Source organism: Protopterus annectens, chromosome 4.part0, assembly GCF_019279795.1.
Source record: "Protopterus annectens isolate FY-2018-M chromosome 4.part0, PAN1.0, whole genome shotgun sequence".
In the NCBI taxonomy this organism is placed as follows: domain Eukaryota; kingdom Metazoa; phylum Chordata; order Ceratodontiformes; family Protopteridae; genus Protopterus; species Protopterus annectens.
The window spans coordinates 699899354-699926829 of NC_056733.1; the positions used below are offsets into that span (position 1 = coordinate 699899354).

At 40.4% G+C, this 27476-nt stretch overlaps 1 protein-coding gene across 1 annotated transcript in view; it reads left to right on the top strand.

Moving 5' to 3' along the window:
* Positions 1-27476, top strand: part of PES1 (pescadillo ribosomal biogenesis factor 1) — a 773399-nt gene that overhangs the window by 662197 nt on the left and 83726 nt on the right. Inside the window, exons 10-13 of the mRNA XM_044068668.1 lie at positions 16901-17031; positions 17395-17520; positions 22548-22732; positions 23211-23377. Of these exons, the coding sequence (XP_043924603.1) occupies positions 16901-17031; positions 17395-17520; positions 22548-22732; positions 23211-23377 (609 nt within the window). The remainder of the gene's footprint in view (positions 1-16900; positions 17032-17394; positions 17521-22547; positions 22733-23210; positions 23378-27476) is intronic.

Genomic DNA, 27476 nt, shown 5'->3' on the forward strand with positions numbered 1-27476 from the left:
TTCGGGGCTAGAGCATCTAGTCGCCATGTGTGTTTAGCATCAGCAGATGTCGGAAAACCTCCTGGACAAAGACAGTACGGTTATGGTTCTTGAATCTGTAAACATGGTATTTACTTATTTTTTCCTTGCTCCTCAGAAAGCCCAGTGATCTCACATTTCAGGCTGATTTGTGACTTCAAAAACAATTGTGCAATGTACAGAAATTCTGTCTGCTCATGGCACAGTGCATAGTTTTATTCCCAATCTCAAAAAGGGAGATCCAGTTGCCCTGCAGAAATGTAATCTATTTTCACATTCTGTCCCCCTTCCTAGAAGTGATCTTGGATTCCTTCTAAAGAAGTTTTTGTTTTAGCATAAAAGAAATGTTCTTGTTTCTTAATGTAGGTGATGAACTTATCCTGATGGACTTTTATCAACCATGACCAGGCTCACAAGGCAAGTGAGCGATATGCAGCAGTCATAAAGCATTGGATCAAACAGAAAAACACACAGTCATAAGCATAATCAAATGGCACAGCATGATAACCAGGTCATCAAATGTCATTTAACATAAAAATATAAAATGGTGTGGTGTATAAAAAGGTACTTGGACAAAGTAAATAAAATTAAAGATTTGCAAGGCAGACAGATGATGATGTAAACAGGTTTGTGAAGGATGGGGCATGTCATTGAGCATAAGTTATGGTGTAGAAAAGAAAATGAAAAGTATGTATGAGTGATAACTATTACAGTGAAGAGAATTACATTTGGAGATTGCAGAATGACGTAATGGTGGAGGAAGATGGGAGGGGTTGTATTCAAGGCATGGAGAAGGCCAGCAGAGGTAGAAGGGGAAACCTTGTGGCATAAGATACTTATTGAAGAAGATTACTATATAAAATATAAGCTGATTCAAGAGAGGGAGGGCATGCATTGCAGAGGGAATTTTGAATGGTAAGCAGAAGCGAAGCTGCAGCACAACAATACTAGAGTAAAGGAGAGCTCCATGAGTGGAGATGTTAAAGTTATAGGAATGAAGACTGTGCAGACAGGCCATGGCGAAAGACTGCAGAAGGAAAAAGGGAGATGGAGGGTGACATAGATCTGCCCTTTCATGTCACTGTTGTAGTATTCATTACCTCTGGGATCTCCTGCCAAGGATAGCCCAACTTCCGGCCAATATACCAAAGCCTTTATTACCTAGGGAGCATTGTACATCAGACGTATGCTCCTCACACTACTGTAAGGCATAAAAGTGACTTAATGTACGCTCCCAACTCAGAACTTGGTTGCCACCAGTTTGAACTCTATTGAAGTACTTCGGGCTGAACACCCATCACTTTGCAAGTTATACTGAGCCTGCCTCTTTTAGATGAGTACTGCATTGGGGTTCTTTTTTTCTTTCTTTTCTTTCATTGCTCAGTAGGTTAGGTGTCATCCAAGAAAGGGAAATGTCAGTGTTGGAGTTAGGCTACCCATAAGGACTTCCTTGATAAGTTTCTGTTTTGCTTAGATGCATTTCATGACAGCCCTCAGTGTTCCTTTCTGTCAAGCTTTTGTACCAAAGACTTTGCATAGCTGCCTTTCTTCACTTTCCATTTGCCTTGAGAACCAACATTTCAACTTTTGGTCCAAGGTGTCATCGCAGAATCTGCTCACCCCTAGGTACAGCTACCTCTCAAAAAGAAGTCTAGGCCTGAGTCTACTGCTGTCCAGCATCCACTGGACATCTCTGTTGAGGAGAGTGAGAACCGAGAGGATAGTCCGACATTGGCATCGGTTTCTTCTACTGCAAACTTCTCGGAGCCTGGCACAGAACCTGCTTCTCATGTCCTCGGAGGCCTTCCAAACATCTGCCACAGATGTTGAGAGGGAACCACAGCTGATTTTTCAGAGGTGCTTAGAGGGATTCTTCAGATCCTTGTTGGGGAAGAGGTGCTGGTTACCTTCAGGCAGGGGTCCGAACTACAGCATTTCGTCAGAGCAGACATCCCAGGGAAGAAAAGGTAGAAGGCTAAGCATGTTGTGTCAACCTCAGGGATCCACAAAGAGAATGACAGGATTTCACTCACGGCTTTTTCAGTGCCTTGATGACATTGAAGCGTCCTCTGGGGGTTTCAGTTACTGCACATCCTTGGTCTTCTGTCCCTAAGGGGTCTAGGGACTCCAGAGTCTTCGGATAAGGACTCTGACTGAGGCTAACTCCTTAGCCTATTTCTCTGTTGCCTTCACCTTTAAACTATGGTTCTGATGAGGAGAAATCTATTAGTCCTGATTCTCTTTTGGAGGACCTTTCCTTTGGTGGCACAGTCCTGCATATGATGGAGCATTTCAAATGGGATTGCTCTTAAGTATCCGACATCCAGAAAAGATGAGTTGTTCCAAATGGACTCTCCTAAACAATCCGCTGTCCCTCCTGTGTTGGCTGCTCTGTTAGATAGCTCTGCTGCTTCCCTGACACTGGATTCCCAACCTGCAGCTCCTAAGAAATCAGATAGATTCTGTAAGGTGTCAGATGTCAGAAAGTTCTTGTACAAGTGCCCTTCATCTGATCCTGCAGTGATTTCTGTATCTACTGATAAGCCTTTTTAGGCTGTTGCCTTCTTTCAAGCTCCTTCCTTCAGTTAAGGGCAGTAGAGCCATGGAGAGGATTGGCAAGAAGGTATACACTCCGGCTGCTTTAACCTTGAGTCATCAATTACCAGATTCATATGACAAAGTACAATCCTCTCTCTTCTTTCCCAGATTGGTAAGATTGTTTAGAATATGCCTGACTGAGGATAAGGCCTCAGCTCTCTGCTTGATCAGTTCTACTTCTCAGGTTGCCTGTCACTCTATTGTATGCAGCTATGATACAACTGATGCACCTTCAAGGGTTGCTGCCTCTGGCTCAGTGATGAGGTGCTGTTCCTGGCTTTGTATTCAAGCCTTGCCAGATGATAGCAAAACAAAACTTCTGGATGCTCCCTTGTATAATAGCTGACATTTTCATGACCTTGCAGGATCGACGTAAGGTTATGAAGAATTTGAAGTAGATTTTTGTCTCAACTATTCCCAAGTTTCAAAGGAACTATCCTAGTATGACTTTTTTTTTTTTTTTTTTTTAATATAGACTGCCTAGACAGTCTTCTTAAAGGTAAGAAGGCTCCCAGCAGTGTTTCTTCAGGTAAGCCTACTGAAACAACCAGGCACCAGAAGCAGTCCTTTCCTTACAAATTGCAGCCAACTGACTGTCTGCCCTCCCTCCCTCTTGGCCAGGTTCCCTTGTCCCTCAAGTTTTCTTTCTCTTTCTTTCCTAGTTTGGCAGCCAGATACCACAAACACCTGGGTTGTCTTCATTATCCCGCAGGGCTACTTTATGACCTGGAATACCCTTCCCTCCTTTTCAGATTTCCTCAACCCACTGCAGAACAGCTTCATCATTTTTCAAGGGTATTGCAGGGTCTGCTGGACCAGGGTACCAGTCATCTGATTCCTCAGAGCGATAAGGGTTTAGTTTTTATTTCAGGATTTTTCTGGTTCCCAGGAAAGAAGCATCTTGGAGACCTGTTCTGGATCTTTCCCTTCTGAACACCTTTCTCATAGTGTCTTCCTTAGAAGTGTTCTCTGTGCAGACTCTGTTTCCTCTGTCACTTGTCATGCTTTTCTGGTTTCATTCAATCTGAAAAAAGCCTACTTTCACATTAGTTTTCACCCTCTATTTAGGAAATATTTGCGTTTCTCTGTTTGTTCCTCATTTTCAGTTTTCTGCTTTGCCCTTTGGACTTTCTACAGCCCCAAGGGTGTTAACCAAATATCTAGCCTCTTTAGTCGCCTTTTGCAGGCTTCAGGGCATTCAAGTATTTCCTTATCTGAATAACCTCTTGCTTCAGGCTTCATCCCATTCTAAGCTGGTAAAGGATCTTCATTTTACACAGCTTCTGTTGCACAGCCTGGGATTCACTGTCAGGCTTCAAAAGTTAACACTGACTCTTTCTCAGTATTATGTTCCTGCTTCCCCTGTCCTCTTTTCCAGTCAACGAGTTTTTCAGGGCTACGGGGTTTGTGACCTCCACCATCCCCATGCTCCCTTGTGCCAGGCTTCATATGAAGGTGTTTCAGTGATGCCTAAAATAATAGCTCAGCTTTTAAAATACTTGCTAGTCTTTATGGCACCAATGATCTAAGTGTTGTACCATTTAACTAAATCATTTCATTTTTAACTATAACTGTTTACTACTATTGTTAAACAAAACCTACCTATACTTCTTGTAACTTGTAAATAATTGTTGTTTTTATTGTGGAGCTTTTCTCCCCGGGCCTCCGCAGAAAAAGGACCTGTGTCCAGCCGGATTTTCCCGGTCAACAAATGTAAATAAATAATAATAATAAAATCAGTGCGGCTTCAACACCTCTACCTGATGAACCATCTAGTTCTTCTGCTCCCTTTTTTTTTTCCAACACCTTTATTGAATTATCACTTGTAACATAAGCAAGTTGACATTTATGCAAAAGTAATAAAACTGTATTATAACATTAACAAACCATTATATTTCATATATATTGCTATATATCATATAAGCTAAGCAACATTACATAAATTATTCAATTACTGCCTTTTTTTTAAAACAAGAATCATCTTTATTAAAACTATCACTTATGACATAAGCAGTCAAATATTTATATAAATGAAAACAAACCCCACCGACACAACACTAGTTGCAAGCATTTTATATCACAAACCATACTGACACATGCCCAGTTGCAAACATTATACATCACTTATAATCTACCTAATTATTTTCAGTCAAACATTACATGCTCGTTTAAGTCCTGCCTTCTTTTAAACCTAATTTCTCTCCCACATGTACTGTTCCCACAATTCCCATGGTTTCCTATGTAGTTTGCTCCTACCATTTTCTAAACATCTCAGTTCCAATTGTTTTATCTCTGTTACAATATTTTCACTATTTCTAACATAGTCGGTTTAGAGTTTGATTTCCATTTTCTAGTTATTGCTTTTTTGGCAACCTTAATTGGACACAACAAGGTCTTACTATGTCTAGGCAGCTCCGATTCTCTATCACAACTCAGAACAATCATCACCTTCGTTATACCAATCTTCCCACCCAGTATCTCCAACAGTGCATCCTGCAGGGAATCCTTAAAGTCCGCCAACCCCCTGCACCCCCAGAAAATATGTTCCCAAGTACCTCTTTCTTCCCCGTCATACCTCCAACATTTGCTGTCTGAGGAAAACTTCTCTGGAGTTTACTTCGGGTATAAAAATATGTAAGCATTTCCGAGCAAAAATCCTAAATCTTTCAGATTATGTTGCATATTTGGGAGACGTACATACATCCTCCCATTGTTTCTTTGTGAATTGCTTATCCAATCTCTCTTCCCAGTCCTTTCTAACCTCCTCTGATTGATTCTTATAGTTATCATGCAATATTTTATATGCTCTATTAATTATTCCTTTTTTAATGGCAGCTTCTGTTCTAGATTCTGCTATAAACTCTACCAGTGTTGCTCTTTCGTTTAGGACCCACCTATTTCTTTCCCTTTGTCAATACTCTGATATCAAGGCAGTCTCTTAACCTGCAGTCCAAATAAATTTTTGGCTTCTTCCCATTCTATTACCTTTCCTTCTCTAGTTATTTACTCCCAATACCGTGGTTCCTTTGCTAGTTTCCAGTAAATTCCAACCTCCCCCCCCTTTGCCTGTTGTCTGTATCTCTAATTGCAATCATCCTTATCGGCAGAATTGTTTTTCTCCATTCCCGTGTTGGCATAGTTCTTAGAATACTTTCTGCTACGTTATGAATATAATATTTTATATGATTATTGTCATTCTCCTTAAAGGCCTACATCCAAAATCCCAGTCTCTCCTTGTTTCTTGAGCCTCCCCCATTTCATCATCGTCCCTTTCCACTTTTAATTATAGTTTTCTGCTTGTGCTATGTATAGCAGCTTTAACTGTGTAGCTCTGAAATGCCCCATCAAATTGGGTAATCCCAGTCCACCCTGTTCTACTGAAAGACTTAGCTTATTCCATTTGACTCTTGCCATCTTCCCCTCACAGATAAAGCCCTTCAGCTCTTTATTAATTGCTATCCACAACTTCTCCTCTGGTTGATAAAAATATGCCTGACCTGTGTATAAGACTAAAGGGAATAAAAACATTTTGACTGTATCTTACTATCTCTATCCATATAACAAAGCTTTCATTTTCTCAATTTTTGTATTATCTTTTGTCTAGTCTCTTCCCATATAGCCTTAGCTGCCACACCAGATTCATTTTTGATCCATACTCCAAAATATTTTTATCATGTCCCCATAAATACGGATATTGCTGAACTAGTTTGTGTGGGTACATAATTTACTGCTATTGCCTTTGTTTTGTATCCCGAAAAGATTTGAAACTGTCTCAAAATGTTCCATAACTCTGTAATGTCTCTTTCTGGTTTTGTCAGGTGTAAAATAATACCATCTGCAAATAGAGCCAGCTTGTCTCGACTGCCATACCAATTATATCCTTGAATTTCTGAGTCTCTTATTGTCTTTGCCAGTGGTTCTATATATAATGCAAGTAACAAAGGAGAAAGAGGACACCCCTACCTGGTTCCTCTGCTCAAGCAGAAATTATCAGAGAGGACCCCACCCACTTTAATTTTCACCTCCAATCCCTCATATGTCCACCTAAACAACCTTATAATTTTTTCAGGAAATGCAAATGCTTCCATTGCTCTGCTCCTAAAGTCCCAGCTTACTTTGTCAGATGCTTTCTCTGCATCAAGACCCATCGACAACAGTGATATTTTTTTGCATTCTGCTTCCGTCTGGATCATGTTGCCAAATGTGTGCCTCCCCTCCACAAAACCACATTGATCCATATCTGTCAATTTTGGCATTATGTTTGTCATTTTTGTAGCCATTATAGACACGAATACTTTATAATCATTAGTATTGAAATGGGCCTGTATGAAGCTGGGTCTCATGGATCTTTACCCTCTTTAGTTATTACAGCTACCACTGTTTTCTTCCAGGATGTTGACACTTCTCCTCTTAAAATACTGTTAAACAAAAACCTTCCAGATCTTTATCAGTTTTTCCTTCCTAGCTTCCAAACTTCCACAGAAATACCATGTATTGTTGGAAACTTTCCTGTAGATTTGTTATGCATCACAATTTGTATCTCGTCACCTCCTGTCCTAACCATTAGTAATTGAGCCTCATCTACCTCTATCATTGACATATTTAATTCTTCCATAAACATTTCTAATTGTATCTTTTCTTGATTTCCATATTTCTCTGCTTTATACAGACTTTCATAGAATTTCCAAAATATTTCTAATACCAGTACAGGATCTCTTGCTAGCTTCCTTGTTGTAGGATCCCTAAGCTTGGCAACAGGCCTTTCTACTTTCTGTTGCCTGAGTCGTTGTACTAAAAGGTTTTGTGCTCTACGGTTATTATCAAAAAACAGTTGCGTAATAGCAGTCTTTCTAAACTCATGCATATTAGAGGTGTAATCCCTTATTTTTGGGTTAGCATTCTGCAGTTGCTCTTCCTCTTGTTCTGTGAGATTCCCCCATTCTGGAATACTTTGTTTGTCAGTCTCTCTAAATAATTCTTGTGACTTCTTAACCATAGCTTCCTTTCTTTATTTCCACCATATTTTTAAACTCAACCTTAATTTTATCCCACACCGTAGCTATATTTTCAGAAGAAATGTCTATCTTCTCTAATAGCCCCTGAATAATCTCTACTACCCATCCTTTAAATTCCTCTCTTTTCAACAGATAGGTGGGAAAGTGCCAGTGTCTCATTTTTATTTCATTACCCTGTGTTTTTATTTTAGTTATTATTGGCGCATGATCTGAAATGGTTATTGGGTGCATATCAAGACCTTCAGTTAAATGCACGTGTTCCTGTGGAATATAAATTCTGTGCAGCCTAGCCCAGTTTTTATATCTTTGGTAATAATATGTAAATTCACTCTGAACTCCTGTTACTGAATTTACATGTGCCATACCAAACATTTTTATAAATTTCTTCAAAAATTACCTTCCTTTGTTATACTTTCCCTTCTGGGCCCCCCAGATACGTCTTCACTGTTCGCCCAGAATGATACCACAATATAAGGATAAAATGATTGACTTCAACAATTGGCTAAGCTTATGGTGTCATTCAAAGGGGATCCAGTATCTGTCTGCCTGGGATGACATGATTGACAGACCACGATGCTTTGCCAGAGATGGTCTGCACCTGTTGCCCCTGGGATTCAGGTTACTGGCTAAGGCTCTTGCCACCCCTATAGTGCCTTTTTTAGGCAAACTTCAAAGGACAAAACCACCACCATAACAGGTACAAGCATGCAAAATCTGAAGGTAATGCTACTCAATGCTAGAAGTCTAAACCTCAAAATGCACTCTCTCGAGGCACTCCTAAAATGGAGAACATCGATATCTGTGCAGTAACTGAGACCTGGTTCAAGGCTCCAGAGAGCACCCCTGCAATACCAGGCTACAACTCTTACCACACTTTTCGCCACCAAACCAGGACCGAAACACTAAAGGTGGAGGAGTGTCAATATTCACCAAGGATATTCACACCACCAGGCTAGTTGCCCAACACAATGTGTCTGAAATTCTCCAAGTGCAACTAATACTAGGTAAGACTGCAATCCAAATTGTAGCTTGCTACAGATCCCCACCATACCCCAAGATTCTCACTACACCTTTCTAAACATACTGGAAAATATTAAGATAGAACCAAACACCCTAATACTGGGTGATTTTAACTACCCTGCCATTAACTGGGAAAACTACTCATGTCCCAACACCTTTGCGCAACTGTTCTTGGAATTCATAAATTCCAATGCCCTGGATCAACTAATCCATAGTCCCACCAGGGCTCCAATATCCTAGACCTGGTCATTACCAACATGGGAAATCAATGCTCCATACCTATGGTCACCCCTCGTTGGTCAGGTCTGACCATAAGCTAATCACCCTTAACATCCACATCCCACCCCACCCCCAGTAAAGAAACCACCATAAAAACTTCTCCAAAGCCAACTTCATGCTACTCAAGTCAGAAGTGACAAACTTCATGACACCCATGCAGACGGGAACTGAAAGTTCAACTGCTGAATCCTACACTAAGGCACTGTACGAGCACATCCACTCATGCATGAATCGTGCCATCCCAAATAGAACCAAAATGCTCTCATCCAAAAAAAGGAAGCCAATCTGGTGGTCCCCTGCCATAAACAAACTTTACAACAAAAGGAAGAAACTTTTGCAGAAAAGAGGAAAATCCCAGGATGCAAAAAATTCCCTTACTAGCCTCAGTAAGAAACTGAGATGCCTCATAAAATCCTCCAAAGCTAGTTACGAAAATAAAATTGCCAAAGATTCCAAAGACAACCACAAAGCATTCTATAATTATGTCAAGAATCTAAATGGCAATGCTCAAATCTGCTCTGAGCTAAAACAGAATGGCATTAAATATACTGATCCGAAGGATATTGCCAGTATCCTGGCAGATCGATTCAGTGCCAACTTCACCCCACTCTCACCCCCTAAATGGCCCATCTCAATACCGGAAGATTGCCAAATTCCAGTAATAACGGCCACACAGGTACAAAACGCACTCTCTAAAGCCAAGAATACAGCATCCATGGGACCAGATGACATCCCGGGCTGTGTACTACATGAACTACAATATGAACTGGCACCTCACCTAAGTGTCATGTTTAATCATAGCCTCACCTCAGGTTTCGTGCCCACTGAGTGGCGCAGAGCTACAGTTATCCCAATCCACAAGGGGGGATCCACCTTGGATCCCGGAAACTACCGTCCCATCAGTCTGACAAGCCTTATCTGCAAGGCCATGGAGCGTATTATCATGGAACTTATAAACAAAGACATTGGCAACCTTCAAACACTGGACCCCACCCAGTTTGGGTTTGTGAAGGGCCGATCTTGTCTCCTGAACCTGATTGACTTCTTTGAATCAGTCTCCAGAGCCATGGACAAGGGTAAGGTGGTCCACACAGCCTATCTAGACCTTGCCAAGGCCTTTGACACCATCCCCCACTCTGGAATCATAGATAAACTTACTAAGTTGGGCATAAATCCCTATGTCACCCAATGGGTTGCTAAATGGCTTACTGATAGAACCCACACTGTAAAAGTAGCCGACTCCAAATCCAGCTCCAGACAAGTGACAAGTGGAGTACCTCAGGGTTCAGTCCTGGGGCCGCACTTGTTTGGCATCTACTTCTCTGAAGTACAGGTCAACACTAAGGGACTCTGGCTAAGAAAGTTTGCAGATGACTGCAAACTGGGAGCCATTATTGAATCCCCAAATGATGTGGATACTCTACAAAAGGGCCTTACAGAAACAGATGCTTGGTGCCAGAGCCATGGGCTCAAGCTCAATGCCAAGAAATGTATTGTTATCCCCTTTGGGAAAAACATGTATCCATGAATTACCATATAGGTGGCAGTACACTAAACACAGAAAGTGTGATAAGAGACTTAGGGACACAGGTGGACAGTGGTCTCACCTTCGATAACCACATCGCCACAATAGTCAGGAAATCCTTCTATGTAGCACACCTCATCACGAAGGGCTTTTCATCCAGAAAAAAGGAGGTCATTGTCCCACTGTACTCATCCCTCATTAGACCCATTATAGAATACAACGCCCCATTTGGTATGTACCTCTCAAGACATCTGCAACAACTGGAAAGGCCTCAGAAATACCTCACTAAAAGAATCACAGGCCTAAAGCAGATGCCCTACGCTGACCGCCTTAAAAAACTCCAGCTGTACTCTGTCGCATATCGTCTACTCAGAGGCAATCTCTGCTTAACATACAAGGCCATGTCAAACCCAGAGCTGTTGGACATGCTACACTTAAAGAAATCCCAATCCCTCAGAGCTACACGCTCCAGGGATCTAAACCTTGTCATCACAATAAACAAAACATGTTGGAGGGATAGGTTCCTGACCCAGAGACTCCCCAGACTCTGGAATAGATTGCCCATACATGTCAAGCAGAGTGCCTCTTTGGACCTCTTCAAGAGGAACCTTGACGATTGGATGGGAGAAAGGAAATTCACCCCAGGGATCACGTCAGTCGCCCTACTAGACAGGGGTCCAGGAAAGTAAATAATGTGGGAAGAAATAGCCAGGGAATTGTTATGGCTAGGCTTGTATAGGCCCTAGGGCTGATAGCCTAGTACCAACCTATGAACCTATAAATCACATTCTAGTCCCCACCTATAAGTTATATTCCTTGCTGAAAATTGATTATTTCTCCCAGAATTTTCTTAAGCTCCATTATAGCAGTTTTAGGCGGAATATAAATGCCAGTGTAATCCTCCTCCATTGTCGGTAGCCCCTTAGCACGACAAATCTGCCATTATTATCTTTTTTATCCTCTATCACTATTGGATATCCTCTTGCAGTTAATAGAAGTACTTCTCTTTTCCTTTGTCCCAGGTATTCTGCTGAATAACCATCCTGAAAACCTTTCTTTATCAAATTCACATGTTCAGTTCTTTCCAGGTGTGTCTCCTGTAACAGTTATTTTCACTCTACATTTTTTAATTTAATTCATTACCGTTTTTTTTTTGTATTTAACTGTGAGACCATTGACATTTAAAGGCATTACAGAAAGAATCATTTCATTAAGAAGTTATTATTCTCACCTTTTATGTATAACATCTTTTGTTAAATCTAGTTCCAGCTTTTGTGTTACATGCATACACTGTGTGACAGGTTGAACTTTTATACAGTTGTTTCTTGCCATATCCATTTGAGCCAGTGTCACTTCTTACAAAACTGTAGTTCCTCTGCTCCCTTGCCTCAAACTGGAATTTCACTGGTGGATTCAGAAGCTATCTCTCAACCTAGGTGGTGTTTCCAGCCTCCTCAACTATCTCAGGAAATCTTCACAGTCACATCAGAGCTGGGGTGGAGAGCTGCTTCAGGCATCTTGAAGGTGCAGGGCTGGTGGTCACCTCCTCAGAGGGCAGATCACATCAGCATCAAGGAAATGCTGCTCTTATTCTGGCCCTTCAAGCTTTCCATTGGCTCTGGATCCCAGGTCCCTTGAAGGTTCACACAGAGAACAGCACAGTTATGTGGTACATCAACAAATGGGGGGGGGGCATGAGGTCTTACCTTCTTTGCAGGTTAGCCTGTCAAGCATGGGCAGAAGTCATCAGTCTGCAGATCACCTATAATGCAGTTCTGTACACCTTCAGAGTACAGTTTTGTGACAGATTTTTTTCAGCAGGTCTAGGACAGAGCCTCATGGATACTTCACAGGGATGTGTTTCTGGTATTAGTTTAATGGTTGGGTATACCTCAAGTAGATCTCTTTGCCTCCCCTCTGCGCAGGCAACTCCCTCAGTTCTGTTCCTGAATCCCAAGTCCTTTTGCTTGGTAGTTGGAAGACCTGTTTTTCTTTTGGAAGGAAGTGCTCCTTTATGCCCTTCCTCATCTTCTTCTTCTTCAAAAGGTCCTTCAAAAAATCAAGGAGGACTCTCCAAAAATCTTGTTGGTGACTCCTTTTTGGCCCAGACAGCACTTCAACTGGCCAGGGATGATCATCACAAAATACCTCACTGCATGGATCTTCTCAGACAGGAGAAAGGAACTCTACTTTACCCTCATCTGTCTACTCTTCAGCTGACGCTCTGGGTAATAGGGTTTTGATTCCATTCCAACACCCGGTCTCAGTACAAGGCCAGTCATCACATCATCTTGGAGATGAGGGTGGTCCTTCTAATGCTGAAGGCCTTTCAGGACCTGTTTCCCAAGGGTGTGATTTCTGTCCAGACTAGCAGCATGTCAGTGGTATTGTATCTGAACAAGCAAAGAGGGACCTGGTCCTGCTCCCAGTGTGGAGTGGCCATGAGGGTTTAGCAGTGGGTGAAGTCCTCTCAGAGGTTCCTGATCGCAGTTCTGATCCCGCTGAAATCCTACATCTTGGAAGATGGTCTGAGCAGGAACATTCTTCTCCTTCACAAGTGGTATGACTCTGGACATAGAGGTGCATATTTTCAGCCTATGGGACATCCTCTGCTTGACCAGTTTGCTTCCCCATCCAACATGAAGTGCAGCATTTTCTATACCCTAATCTCTCCAGAGGGACAAGTCAGAAAGGGGCTCTGTATTGCATGCTTGACCCGTGGGTCTTTTATATGCCTATCCTCGACTCCTTCGATAATCATGTTTCTTCAGAAGGCAGCCTGTTGCAGAGTGACTGTAATCCTCATTGCCCCTTTCTGAGCCTATCAGGTTAGGTCCCCCTTCTTTCGGGTCTCACCTACTTAACCTGCCCTGTGTGCTGGATCCTGTTCTGGGACTGATTACTCATCCTTCAGGGTTACCTCCCCAGAACCTTCGATCCCCCAAGAGAACCACATCGTTTCTCCAATTCTAATGATGGCCAGAAATCCCATGCTATCCGACACTGTTATTCACATCCTTTCATCTTCTCAGAAACTTTCTACCAGGAAGGTTTACACTAGTAAATGGAAAAGTTTTTCCATTTTGGCTTCTTTCAAGAGGTTAGATTCCTTTTTGGCACCTTTAAATGCTGTTCTGGATTTCTTGGCTGATCTTTTACAATCTGGTCTTAGCTATTCTGCCATTAAGGTGCATCTAACCACTATTCCAGGCCTTCATATTGGCATGGATATGATCACTGTGGTGGTTCTTAACTTAAGTCTTTTTGAGGACACCTTTTTATTAAACCCACACGTTCGGGATCCGGTGCTCCCTTTGGATCTTGCAGTGCTTTTACAAGTTCTCTCTGCATCTCCCCTTGAACTAACAGCCATAGTGTCTTTAAAAGTTTGTCATGGAAAGCTCTCCTTTTAGTGGCATTCACATCAGCCAGAAGAATGTCTCAACTTCAAGCAACTATCCTCTGTTCCTCTTTTGATTTTTTTCATAAAGATAGGGTTACCTTGAGGACCGCACTTTCCTTTCTGCCAAAGTTTGCTTCAGAAACTAATTTGAACTATCCCATTCAGTTGCTGGTTTTCTTTCTGAGTTTCTGTAACCAGGGATAATGTTTGCTTAACTGTTTGGTTATTCATAGACAACTCAGATTCATTTTGGACATAGCAGTGGTAGCACCTCACTTATGAATGCAAGGATTCCAGGTGTTTCCATATTTAGACCCGGCTCATTATTGCCCGACCAGGCATAGACTGGTAGAAACACAAGATCAAGTGCTACAGACTTGTTCACATCTTGGAATAATCATGAATTACAACAAGTCTCACAACCAACCCAGACGTTAGAATTCATAGGAGCAGTGTTCAACACAGTATCTATGGGTAGCTTCTCTTCCACTATCAGGAGTGCAAATAAGGATGCAGATCAGGAAAATAATTTTCAGTACCAGAATTTCAGCCCAATTTGATTCTGCAAGCCCTGGGATCAATGTCAGCAGCAATAATTTTACTGCCTTTAGCAAGATTCCACAAGATAATTCTACAATGGATGCTACCAATACAGTGGTCACTGCTTTCTCAACCAATGTCAACGAAGATCAGAATAACTCAGGTACGCAAAAGATACTTTCGCTGGTGGATGCAGTTGCAACAGGTGTTGCAACGTCGTCCTTTCATCTTCCCTCAGCCCAAGGCTATAGTGACCACAGGCGCTTCCCAGATTGGGGGGGGGGGGGTATTTCTTGGGGAAAGCAGCCGAAGGCACTTGGTCCCCCAAAGACACCAACTTGCATGTCAGTGTTCTGGAGATGAGAGCAGTGATTTTGGTTTTGCAGGTATTCCAAGACACTCTCCCTCTCGGGACCATTGCAGTCCAGACAGACAACATGTCAGTAGTTTGGTATGTCAGCAACAAGGGGGAAACCAGATCTTATTCCCGGTGTTAAAAAGGCCTCAGAGTGTGGCAATTGGCGATATCTTCCAACCGATTTGTAATAGCAACGCATATTCCAGGGAAGTCCAATGTGATAACTGACAAAATGAGCAAGTCCATCTTATTACCTCATGAGAGTGATCTCTCAAAAACAAAGTGACGTAAATGATTTTCAGTCAGTTGGGCCAGCCTTGATGCAATCTTTTTGCATCCCCCCTAAACATGTGCAGAAGCTTCATTCACCAAGGGATGCTGCCCCCCCCCCCCGATCTTCTGTATGCTTATCTTCTACTCCCCTAAATCCCAAGTTCCTGCAGAAAGCAGCCCAGTTGAATAACAAATTCATCCTCATTGCACCTTACTGTCCTCGACAGATTTGGTTTCCCCTTCCTTTGGCCTCATCTGCTATATTTACTGTGGATTCTAGATCCAGTTCCAGACCTCCTGTCTCACCCGATAGGCATGGTTCACCCGGATATCCAAATCTCAAACTAATAGCATGGTTTCTCCAATTCCTTTAATAGCCAGACAACCAGTGCTGTCTTCCCCTGTCCGATCCATGCTTTTATCTTCCCATAAACCTTCTACTAGGAAACTCTCTAAGACTAAGTGGAAAAGGTTAATTTGTTGGGCAGAGCAAAATCAGGTAGACCCCCCCCCCCCAGCTCCAATTCAGTCTCTTTGAACATTTTTAGCAAGTTTATTAAATGAAGGTGCTAGTTCATCAACTGTTAAAAGTCCAGCTTGCAGCAATCTTTAACTTTCATGTGGGATTTCAAAATTCTTCACTGGCTTCTCTAAACTGTACAAGGCCTTTTGGAGAGGTACTCTTCTGCTAAGATCCGTTTATAAAGACATGCCACCATGGGATTTAAATTGGCTACTGCAAATCTTAATTCATTTTCCCTTTGAACTGACAGCTAAATGTGATCTTAAATTTTTGACCTGGAAAACTTCTCTTTTAGTTGCAATTGCATCTGCTAGAAGAATTTTAGAACTTCAAGCATTATATTCTAAGCCTCCATATTTGATTATTTTTACATTATGTACCACTGCTTCCTTCCTTCCTAAGGTGGTGTCAGAATCCAACATCAACCAATCTGTTAATTTGGCAATATTGTTTTCAAAATTTACAAATAAAGGGGAATATGTGCTGCACTTACTGGGTGTTCATAGACAATTATGTTTCTATCTACACAGAACAAGGGAGATTGAAAATACAGCTCAACTGTTTGTCACTGATTTGCCCAATTATGTGCAAAGGAAACAAAGGTTAACTCTAGCTAGATGGTTGACAAATTTCATTTATTTATAGCAAATTGAATATCCCCTTTACCAAAGCCATTAAAGGCTTACTGAAACAGATCTATGGCAGCTTCTTCTGTGTTCCAGTCTAGAGCTTCAATGGACGATATATGCGCGGTTGCAACTTGGGCAAATCCTCATACTTTTATTACTCATTACAAACTAGACCTGGTCTCAAGGGAGAGAGCAGCCTTTGGCTCAACCATACTCAGGAATATCCTTCCTTACACTCCACACGGTTTTGGGTAGCTGGGGACTCTGTCCCATTAGTTGAGAAATGAATGAAAATTTACAATATCAGATAAAACGTTATGTACTAACCATAGCATTCCATCCCATCTGTGTTGTCCATTTCCATTCCTCCTCAATTTCCCACCCACCAACCACCACCATTTTTAATGATGGACTTCTGGAGGAATGAGAAACTTGGGCACCAATGTCCTTTGTGTTGTACTCCAGTTGTGGTTTATCATTATAGTCTTACGGTCAAGCAGCATACAAGTTCTGAGAGATGTTAGGGGTTGGTGCATTATGGGTAGGGAAGGAGCTCAAAAGTTTGTTGGAGGCCATGAGCTAGTGTAACGGTATAATGGGCAAGTCAGATTTGAGGATTGGATCCGAACCCATTAGTTGAGGAGGAATGAAAATGGACAACACAGATGGAACATTATAGTGAGTGCATAACTTTTTTTTTTTTTTTTTTTTGTGTTTAGGAAAATGCTGCCCTAGTAGAACAAAAGAAGAAGGAGCAGAAAGACATTGAAGCACAGAAGAAGCTCTTTGAGGGCCTTAAATTTTTCTTGAACAGAGAAACTCCACGTGAACCCCTGGCTTTTGTCATCAGGTACTGTGGGGTTAATGAAAATTGAATAGAGAGGCTTGATTGCAGCTGTTACAATTTCAAGCATTTTTATGTGTACAGCACAGTAAGACTGAAATACAGTGTCTCATTTTCTCTGTAGTTTAGGTTTTATCTTTTTCAGCTGTTTGGTTTCATGGTGCAGTTTAGACGGCATTTTCATTGTTACACAGTTTTTAATTTACCGGAGTTTCTGAATGATAGTTTACACATTCTAGTAGAACGTAGCAATAGTGCTTGAAGTGTGTGCAGAAACTCTGAGAACACAGAAGCTATTTAGAAATGAATTTGCATGTTTTTTAAATGATCGTTAGAATAGCTAGTGAGATTGTGCGTTGTCTTCCGCAGATGTTTTGGTGGCCAGGTCTCTTGGGACAAGTCTGTCTGTATTGGAGCTACTTATGATGTGAATGATGAAAGTATTACTCACCAAATTGTGGACAGGCCAACCCTTGAAAAGCAGGTCATAAACAGGTGAGTATCTTTTTTTTGCATAATAGAAAGACTGTGTCAAAAAATACATCACATTATTTATTTTTGGTTGGGGAATTATGGTTGTAGGACAGTTGGGGAAAAAAGTCTAAAAGCAGTATCTTTGACCACAGCTCTAGTTCAGTGAAAAGGCCATTGTATCAAAAACAGTTTTTCCACTTTGATGCCGACGAGTTTCTTTTGTCCCCAAAATGATGGTATTGCTTTTTGTTCAACCATTATCTGAATCTGTAAAGACAATACCTAGTAACATGCTGAAGCGTTAACTGTACAGGCAGACTTAAAAAAAAAAAAAAAAAAAAAAAAAAGCGTACATGCCTGTTAATAGTTTGATGGTCAAAATATAAACACTGAAACTGAGTGAACTTAAAATTGTGCACACAGATGAGCTAGTAGTTGAACTGCTCTTTATGTAACCATATTTGTTCACACTTGACTATGTAAAGCCTATAACTTTGCCAAAACTTGGTTGTTTTAAAAATCCTAATGCCGAATGCAGACAAACTAATAACACTGATGGGGACCCAAGCCTTTCCATACTGATTTATTTAAGAACTCCATTAAAGTACTGCAGGTAGTACTTTTCTAAAAGTATAATGATAATGGAATCTTTTTTATGGTTTGTTTTATTTTTTGTTAATACGATAGTGCCACTCAGTTACAGGTTTAAAACATGATGATTTAATAAAGATGTTTAAAAGTAGATATAGACAAAGTAGATGCTTAATGGGAAGAGTTATCCTGGTTAAGGTTTACACCCCAAAATTTAGTGTGAGATTAAATCAGTGTAGTCTGTAAATATTTTAGGAAAGAAGAATTTTGTACTTGACTGAAACTTCTCTAGGGAGTTAAACTCAGAGGACACCAGCTTTCAAAAGGAAAAAACTACAAGAACAATAAACCGTGTTTTGGATATACAGCTGGAATTGCTCAGATGTGTTTGAGAGGAAATTCTTTTGCTGATGGATGCATGAAACTTTTTTAAATGTTGGAATTACTAGTGTTGAGAAATTTAAAAATAAGTGACAAGAGTTTGAATGGTATTAATGACAGTATTGGCAGTGTATTAAATGGAAGAAAAACTCTTATGCATGTGAGCCTAGAATCATTCATATACTGATAATACTTTGTGCCTCTGTAGATAAGTAGCTTTTGTCTGTAAAATATGAAAGTTATAGTTTAGTCCCAGAAACAGAAGTTCATGATGGCAAGTTCCCGTATTAACATTTGTCGTACCGTTTTTGAAGGGAAGAGGGAACCTCACTGGCTGTTATTTTGTTATACCACTAAATCTAAAATAAGCAATCACCAGTAGGCAGTGCCTCCAAAAAAAAAAAAAAAAACCTAGGCAATGCTTTTCTGCTGCTGGTCTCATCTTTGAGAGGCCAGTAAGGATACAGCACCTTGCACACGTTTCCTTTCTGTTGCTTGTCAGTCATCTCTTGCAGAAATGTCCATTGCAGCTTGCACTGTTTTCCATACAGAAACAAAATTTAGCGCTATTTCAGTTATTTATTTATTATTTTTCTTCTTCTCTCAATTAACATATTTGTCTGGTATCTACCTAAACTGTCTACATATATTACTCTCTCTGCAGTTAGTACCTATGCTATAAAATGCATTTTTGTTGTACTATGCCATGATGTTACTCTGAATTTTTTTATTATTTATTTTAGGCATTCCTTGTAAATAACTTAATGCTAGCCAAATTTCTCAAACATATTGTTACTGCATTCTCAAAGTACTGTACTTTTTGCCTTGTATATTTCTCTCTGTTTTTTACTGTTAAGTATCTTACAACTTGAATTGTTAGATTTTTCTTATTTTTAAGTACTTTCCTGGAGCTTTTCTCCTCGGGTCTCCGCTGAAGAAGGGCCCTCTGGGCACAGTCGGATTAACCCGGTTAACAAATGTAAAAAATAAAATAAATATTTTACCAGCAGTGTTTGTTTAATGGTTTAGTGACTTTCTGATTAGTTTGCTGCTACTTTGGAAACACTGTAAAGACAGCTAGTGAATATAAGGTTTGTATTCACTATGTTGACATATTGTTGAGTTTTTTTCTAGCCTGACTATCTAGCTACACTTCCTTTTCCCCAGCAGCTCCACTGGCTCTTTTGATACCCCTGTTCTGGCTGGAGTTAGCCTTTCATGTTACTCCTGGGGGAGTACCTTCCCATAATCTCATTGTATGCTGATTTGATGGAAGGTGTCTGGTGCTAGCTTCTGACTGTATATATTTGGCTTTGATTTTTTTTCTTGTACTGTAACCCTTCCACAAGCTAGCTGACATGCAGATTAGGTTGTGAACACAGTGCCTTCATACCTCTGATTGCCTTTTATCTAAGCAGACTGGTATCCTGAGCTCTATCAGGGGAAGTTTCTGGGGCAAAAAATCCCTTTTCTTCTCCCTGATTGTTTGGTACCCAGTTACTGCATTCTGCTTTGCTCAGCTGGGGCCCAGTATTTCAACTTGGGCCATTTGTTTGGTAATAGTATATTTTGTACTTTACTGTGAGTGCAGTTCAGTTAGAATCTTTTACTATCAACAGATGTAGACAATAGTGCAGACGTCAGTAGAATGGCAACTTGTCAATTTTTACAGCAGCGTGTGCTTCTTTTTAATTCACAAGATAATATTGCCGGCCTTCTCTTCATTTGTTCAAATTTCTAGAATGCAAGTCATTGGGCTGTGTGGATTCAGAGGGCCTTTGGTTTTTACTTTTGAGAAACTGTCTTGTTTCTGTCTTCACGTCTCCTCCTGTGTGTTTGCTTCATGGTAATTCGGGTAGGGTAACCCTAACGTTTATAATGGGTTATCTTTGGCGACAGCCGCCACTGCCTTCATTGTGAGCTTTTCTATGTAGGCAGTGGAAAAGATTTATCAGGAGGCTCTTGATGGACGGGCTGTGTTGCTGCGGTATGCTAACCAGTTTTACTGTTAACTTGAGTATCCTCAAATCCTCTGCAGAGGAAACTGCAACAAGAGCTGGCAAATCTCTTAGGAAGAGAAACATAATGTTAATAGCATCATTTTTACTCTTCATTGCTATCTAGTTGGTTTGTTGACTGTTCCCCATTTCGTAAGTTGTTACATTTTTAACTCTGCGCCCATTCAGGAGTTCATTATTTGATGATTTGCAGCAGACGTGTGCATCCATAATTCTGAATTTTAGAAACTTTCCCGAGTTTTTTTTTTTTAATCTGATTGCTTTTCTGAAATTCCACAGTGGTGTTCACAGTGTATGAAAGCTGGTGCCTGCTGTGTAAACTATTAGTAGACAGGTACTGTTTTTTCTCCCCCTGCTCTCCCTTCTGTTCTGTAATGAAACATGATAGCCGTCACCACTTCTAACAGCAGGATTAAACAACTCTGGAAAGAAGTAACTTTTTGCTCCTATAGGGCTGTTGGAGTTCATCCTCCCCCCCCTTACCTTTGGATAGTTCTTTGTTAGCACACTGTGTTCTTTTTTATGCCTGTTTTTTTTTCTTTCTTGTGGGGCCAGCATGAGGATGATTATGTTTCTGTGCATGTCCTATAACATTTTTACCAATTGCTTCCTGAGCATGGTTGTGAGTTGTTCACCGAGTCATATGGCTGGATTTGGGTAAGCACTGGTGAATCCTTCATTCCCTCCCTGACTGGGGAGGTGAGCCGAGTCCCAGTAATTTTTACCTCTGGCAACCAGTAAGTAGCTTGCTTTTTCCAAAGCTTTGTTGCCATAGTCACAGTTAAGCCAGCTGACCTTATCAGTGCAGATGCTTGCCATACAAAGCATCCAATGACCACTGTAGTAAACAGGATTTTTATTCTGATTTGTGTGCTTGTGGTACATCTTTCTTTCTTTCTGGTAAGGAATTGCACATTTCAGGATGTAAGCTTCTGCCCTGCCAGATTGTTTTTTTGCTCACTGTCTTAGCCATCCTTTTTGAAAGGTGACCTCTAAATCTGTCAGCAGTATTGTTTTTAGCAGGTTTTTACTACACTGTCAGTATTATTTTTCTTAGGAAATCGGCAGAATTTTTAGGTTACCATGCAGTGGTAACAAATGCTGGCGTTTTCTTTATAAAATCTTTAGCCACATTTTCTGATAACCTGCAGTTAAGTCATTCACTTTAAGATGTTTATCTTTCTGTTTTTTTTTCTTACCTTTTTATTATGTTACACAATCATTTCTGTACGAGTCAGAAAGTAGGTAGGCATACATTGTGTGCTCAACGAGGTTCTTTCACTGAAGTCTCTGGTGTTCTTTCCAGTCTGTCTTTGTAGTTAAGAACCTTGTTGATCTCTGTACTGCTGCCATTGAAATCAGCATAATTCTCCTTATACCTTGTATTTATTTTTAATCAAGTCTGTTAAGGTAGTTTATTTTGGAATATTTATTAGTGTTTGAGAAAGTTATTCTGAATGCATCTAGAACTGATGGTCTTCTGTTCTTATAACACAGAAATTACAACATATACATTTCAGAAGAAAGAGAATGCCATTTCATTAAAAATGTTCTGTTTAAGCTTCTACATTGACTTTCCACCCTAGTGTGCATGTGTTTGAGCTGGGTTTTCCCACAATTATTTGTTGTACAAATGTGAACTCACCGATTATAACAGCTTTATCATTGACTAGTTTGAAGGACAGTGCATCACCTAGTCTGTCCTTACCTGTTCTTGTGGTCAGCTCACTCAGCTTGGAGCTCCATGTCTTTGATGTACAGTCCACTCTCTTAAACCTGATCCTTCACTCATACAGCACTTTTCCTGCCTCTCTCCTCTTCTGACTGTTACCTTTGTGCGATCTCTTAACTCCCTCTGGTCCAATGTACTATAGCTGAAAATCCATCTCTGCAGTTCTCTGCTTCTGCAGCACTTGTAGGTGGTGCATATTTTGTTGTTGCACTGTGTAAAATGCTAGCTCTGCTACCTTAAAGTATCAGTTTACAGGTTTAAGACTAGTTGTTTTTGGTCCATAATAGCTGACCGTGTTTTAACATGTTTGTTTCTTTGCATAACAGGTATTATGTTCAGCCTCAGTGGGTGTTTGATTGTGTAAATGCCAAAATACTTCTCCCAGTTGAGGACTACTTCCCTGGTGTTGTGCTCCCACCACATCTCTCCCCCTTTGTGGAAGAAAAAGAAGGGGACTACATTCCACCAGAGAAACTTAAATTACTTGCTATGCAGAAAGGAGAGTTTACAGGTACAAGTACCAGTTTTATTTTAGTTACTTCATACATTTGCAGTAGTTGCTTGAACTGGCAAGGTTGTCAGTTACCACTGGCATTGTTCATGTGTTGACATAGTTGGGGGCTTAGTTCCCGAAACTGCTTAGTATTACACATGAAATGAGTTACACTGCCTGGCGTATTATTTACTTAAGATGGACTTGAAAATGGTGGTCTTGTGGAGAATACCATCCTGTATCATTTTTGTGAATTATAGATTTGCCATGATTTGTTTTTTATTTTATTTTGTTTTGTCTTGCTTGAACAAATAAATGATCTGTAGAAAATAAATGTGCTACTGTTTCTGAATGATTTTTATAAATCGATTTTGGGCTGCCTGTTCATGTACTAGTCTAGTTATGTAGACCATTAAACAGATGTAAAATTGCTGTGTACTAACAATGATGTTTGTGGTAGTGAATTATTTATAATATACATTATCCATACTTGCAGGATTAGATGAAAAAGACTCTGGCGGAGAAGATGATGAAGGTAGCTCTGAAGAAGATGATGATGATGATGATGATGATGATGATGATGATGATGAAGCAATGGATGAAGATGATCAGGAAGAAGAAAACAGATTAAAAGTCATGGAAAAGCAGAAAGCCCAAGGAAAGGTACTTTACCTGCAACTTCAATACATACATATGTTTTAATTGCATAGTTGGAGTCCTGTCAGTCTCCCAGCCCAACTTTATGAAAATGTATGACCCAAAGTACATAATAAACCTGGTCTACACTTGAAACCCATTCCAGCATCTACTTCATCTAGTAAAGCTCCTCTAATAGAGTAGGGTAACTTTTGAGGCATGAATTACTAGGCAGTAGTAGTAAGAGAAGAAATCTATGTCTGAGCTTTAAACACTGTCTAATACATTTCAAAATTAATCCCATTGCCTGGTATAATGAGCACACATAAGCTCTACATACATGTGTACACGTTATATATACATATATTGTGCACACACACGCAGTTCCGATGACATTCATTGAATTGTCTTTCCTGCCGATTTAATTTGGTGGACAGGAAAGACAATCGACATTAGTGCAAGATTGCTATAATATGGTTAGACAGTGTGCTCTTTCCCTGGTATTGTGCAGTCTCAGAGCTGGTATATACAAGTCACAAGGGATCTGGGTGCCACAACCCCTTAATTAAGCTTGCAGGGGAGTGTACCCCTCCTTGCTAAAAAGATTTCTTTTAGTTTTGCTTGCTCCAAGGTTATGTCGTGAAACATGAGTATTGTAGTCTCAATTTTGTAAGGTTGATCTTTATTGATCTTTTGTGTGTCAGTATACTGACTAGTAGGTTAGTAAGTTAATGTCACTTTGTGTATATCACTTGTTAGGTCTGACCATAAAAAGTCTCTTTTGAAATAAAATTAAAACCAGAGATCCCTTCCACCCAAGGTACCTTTAGAAATTTCTTTAAGACAAACTACTTAATCCCAAGTGATACACTGGCAAGCTTCAAATCCCCACCCAGTTAAGTCCACTGAATACGCAGAAATGTTCACCACCACACTATACCATCATGTAAACCGTTGCATAGGTGACTTAACCATCTTGCAGGAAAGTTTACCCCATATAAATAACTGGTGCCAAAATTATGGACTGAAACCTAAAGATGAAAATGTTTTATTGTATCCTTTGAGAAGTCATTTACCTCAGGGAACAACCACATTGACAACGTGCCCCTAAGAGTTGACCAAGTTTTATGGGACTGTGAAACTGTGTGGACAGTGACTTAACCTTTGACCAAAATGTATCCATTGTTGTAAGAAAGTCCTACTGTATTGCACAGCTTATAAACAGAGGGGTTGTATCTAGATCTAGGGATATCATTGTCCCCTTTTAGTCAGCCCTCATTAGGCCAGTCATTGAAAATAATGTCCCTTTGGCATGTATTTGTCCAGACGTGCAGCAGCTGAAAAGACTACAGAAATGCCTTACTAAAAAAAATACAAGGCCTGAACATGTCCTACATGGAGTGACGCCAAGCTCTGTCACTGTACTCGTTTATACAGACTGCTAAAGAAGTGACCTGGGTCAGACATAAGGCATCCTCTGTCCCAATACTGATGGATTTACTGCACACCAGCAAGTCAAATGGCATCAGAAATACTTGGGCTAGGGATCTAAACCTCTTTTGCAACATCAACAAAATGGTTTGGCAGGACAGTTATATCTCTCAGCTATGGAACAGACTCCCCATCCACATAAAACAAAGTTAATCTCTGTCCAAGTGCAACTTAGAGTAGATAAAGCACACACACATCTATACACATGTGGCAATCAGGAAATTGTGGAAGCAGTAAAATAATTTTTACACTGGCACAGGCACACTGATCTCTCCTATGTGGGAGGGCTTCAACCCCTCCCACCAAGTTATATATTCTGACGCCAAGGGCACTTTAGCTCAGAGGGAGAGAGGAATTACTAAAACACGAAAATAATTATCATGTTCCCCCTGCTTTCTTTTTACCAGTAAAAAAAATACTTAAGACTTAAAACAAACACACACACACTTATAGTATCGCCTTACTTCAGTACAGGTAATGCATTTTTCCTTGCCAATACACTTACTGTGATCAGCAAAAAAAAAAAATTGAATAAATTCTACTTAACCCTTTTTTAAAACACCTTTATTGAATTATCACTAATTCTTCTTTCGGTTTTTCTCGGTTAGAGGTCGCCACAGCGGATCACTGTCTGCTCATGATTGGCAGTGGAGTTTTACGGTGTGGAGTTGCCAGCCTGGCGTCCAACTTTCCACAGAAGGCTCACACATGCACGCACTCATGCCTATGGCCAATTTTAGTGTGTCCAATCCACCTACAGCATGTCTTTGAGATGTGGGAGGAAACCGGAGCACCCGGAGAAAACCCACACGACCACAGGGAGGACATGCAGATTTCGTACAGAAGGCATCCCAGCCGAGGATCGAACCAGAGAACCTCTTGTTGTGAGGCGGCAACGCTAACCGCTGCACCACCATGGCCGCCCAAATTGAATTATCACTTGTGACATAGGCAAATTTACATTTATGTAAAGGTAAGTTCACGTTTACAAACATTATACTTCACATATACTGCTATGTGCATCATATAGTCTAAGCAACATTACATAAATTATTCAATTCCTGCCTCTTGTTAAAAAAGAACATCTCTTATTAAACCATCATATGGCATAGGCAGTCATATATTTATATAAATCGGAGGGACACCAACACAATCCTAGTTGCATGCATTTTACATCACACACCATACTAGCACACTGCCAGTTGCAAACATTATACATCACTTATAATCTACCCATTCATTTTCAGTCAAGCAGTTACATAGCTCATTTAAGTTCTGCCTTCTTTTAAACCTCATTCCTCCCCCTGTATGTATTGTTCCCACAATTCCCATTTTTTCCTATGTACGAAGTTTGCTCCTTCCCTTTTGTAAAGGTTTAAATTCCAGTTATTTTATCTCTGTTACTATATTCACTACTTCTAATATAGTTTTAGATTTTGATTTCCATTCTAGTAACCGTTTTTATGGCAGCCACCATAATTAGACACAGAAAGGCCTTACCACATCTAGACAATTTCCAATTTTGTGTCATAGCTCAGAAAAATCGTCTCCCTTGTCACACCAATCTGCTCACCCAGCATCTTCAGCAGTGCATCCCACAGGGAATCCTTCCACCAACTCACCACACTCCCAGAAAATATGTTCCCAATTACCTCTTTCTTCCCTGTCACACCCACAACATTTGCTGTCTACCTGAGGAAATTTTTTCTAGAGTCTATTTGGTGTATAGAAATATCTGTGTAAACATTTCCAAGCAAAAATCCTAAATCTTCTAGATTTTTTGCATATTTGGGAAACCTACATATATCGTCCCATTGTTTCTGTGTGAATAGCTTATCGAGTCTCTTACCAATCCTTTCTAACCCCATCTGATTGATTCTTACAGTTATCATGCAATATTTTATATGCTCTACTAATTATTCCTTTTTTAATAGTAGCTTCTGTTCTAGATTCTACTAAAAACTCTACCAGTGCTGGGCTTTCGTTTAGGACCCCCCTATTTCTTTGTCTTTGCCTATACTCTGTCAGTCCTTGATAAGGGAAGGCAGTCTCTAACCTGCAGTCCAAATAAATTCTTGGCATCTTCCCATTCTGTCATCTTTCATTCTCTTGTTAATTGCTCCCAATACCTTGGTTCATTTGCCAGTTTTCTCCAATAAATTCCAGCTCCCTCTTGTCTGTTGTCTAGATCCCTAATTGCAGTCATCCTTATTGGCAGAATCTCCTTCTTCTATTCCCATGTTGGCTTAGTTCTTAGGATACTTTCTGCTACTTTATAGATAAAATATTCTGTATGATCATTGTTAATCTCCTTAAAGGCCTACATCCAAAATCCCAGTCTCTTCTTGTTTCTTGAGCTTCCCCCACCCCGATTCATCATCATCCCTTTCCACTTTGAATTATAGTTTTCTGCTTGTACTATGCATAGGAGCCTTAACTGTGTGGCTCTGAGTTGCCCCTTCAGATTGGGTAATTCCAACCCACCCTGTTCTACTGGAAGAATCAGCTTATCCCAGTTGACTCTTGCTGTCTTCCACTCCCAGATAAAGTCCTTCAGCTCTTTATTAAACACTATCCACAACTTCTCAGGTTGATAAAAATATCTGACCTGTGTACAAGACTAATGGGACTAAAA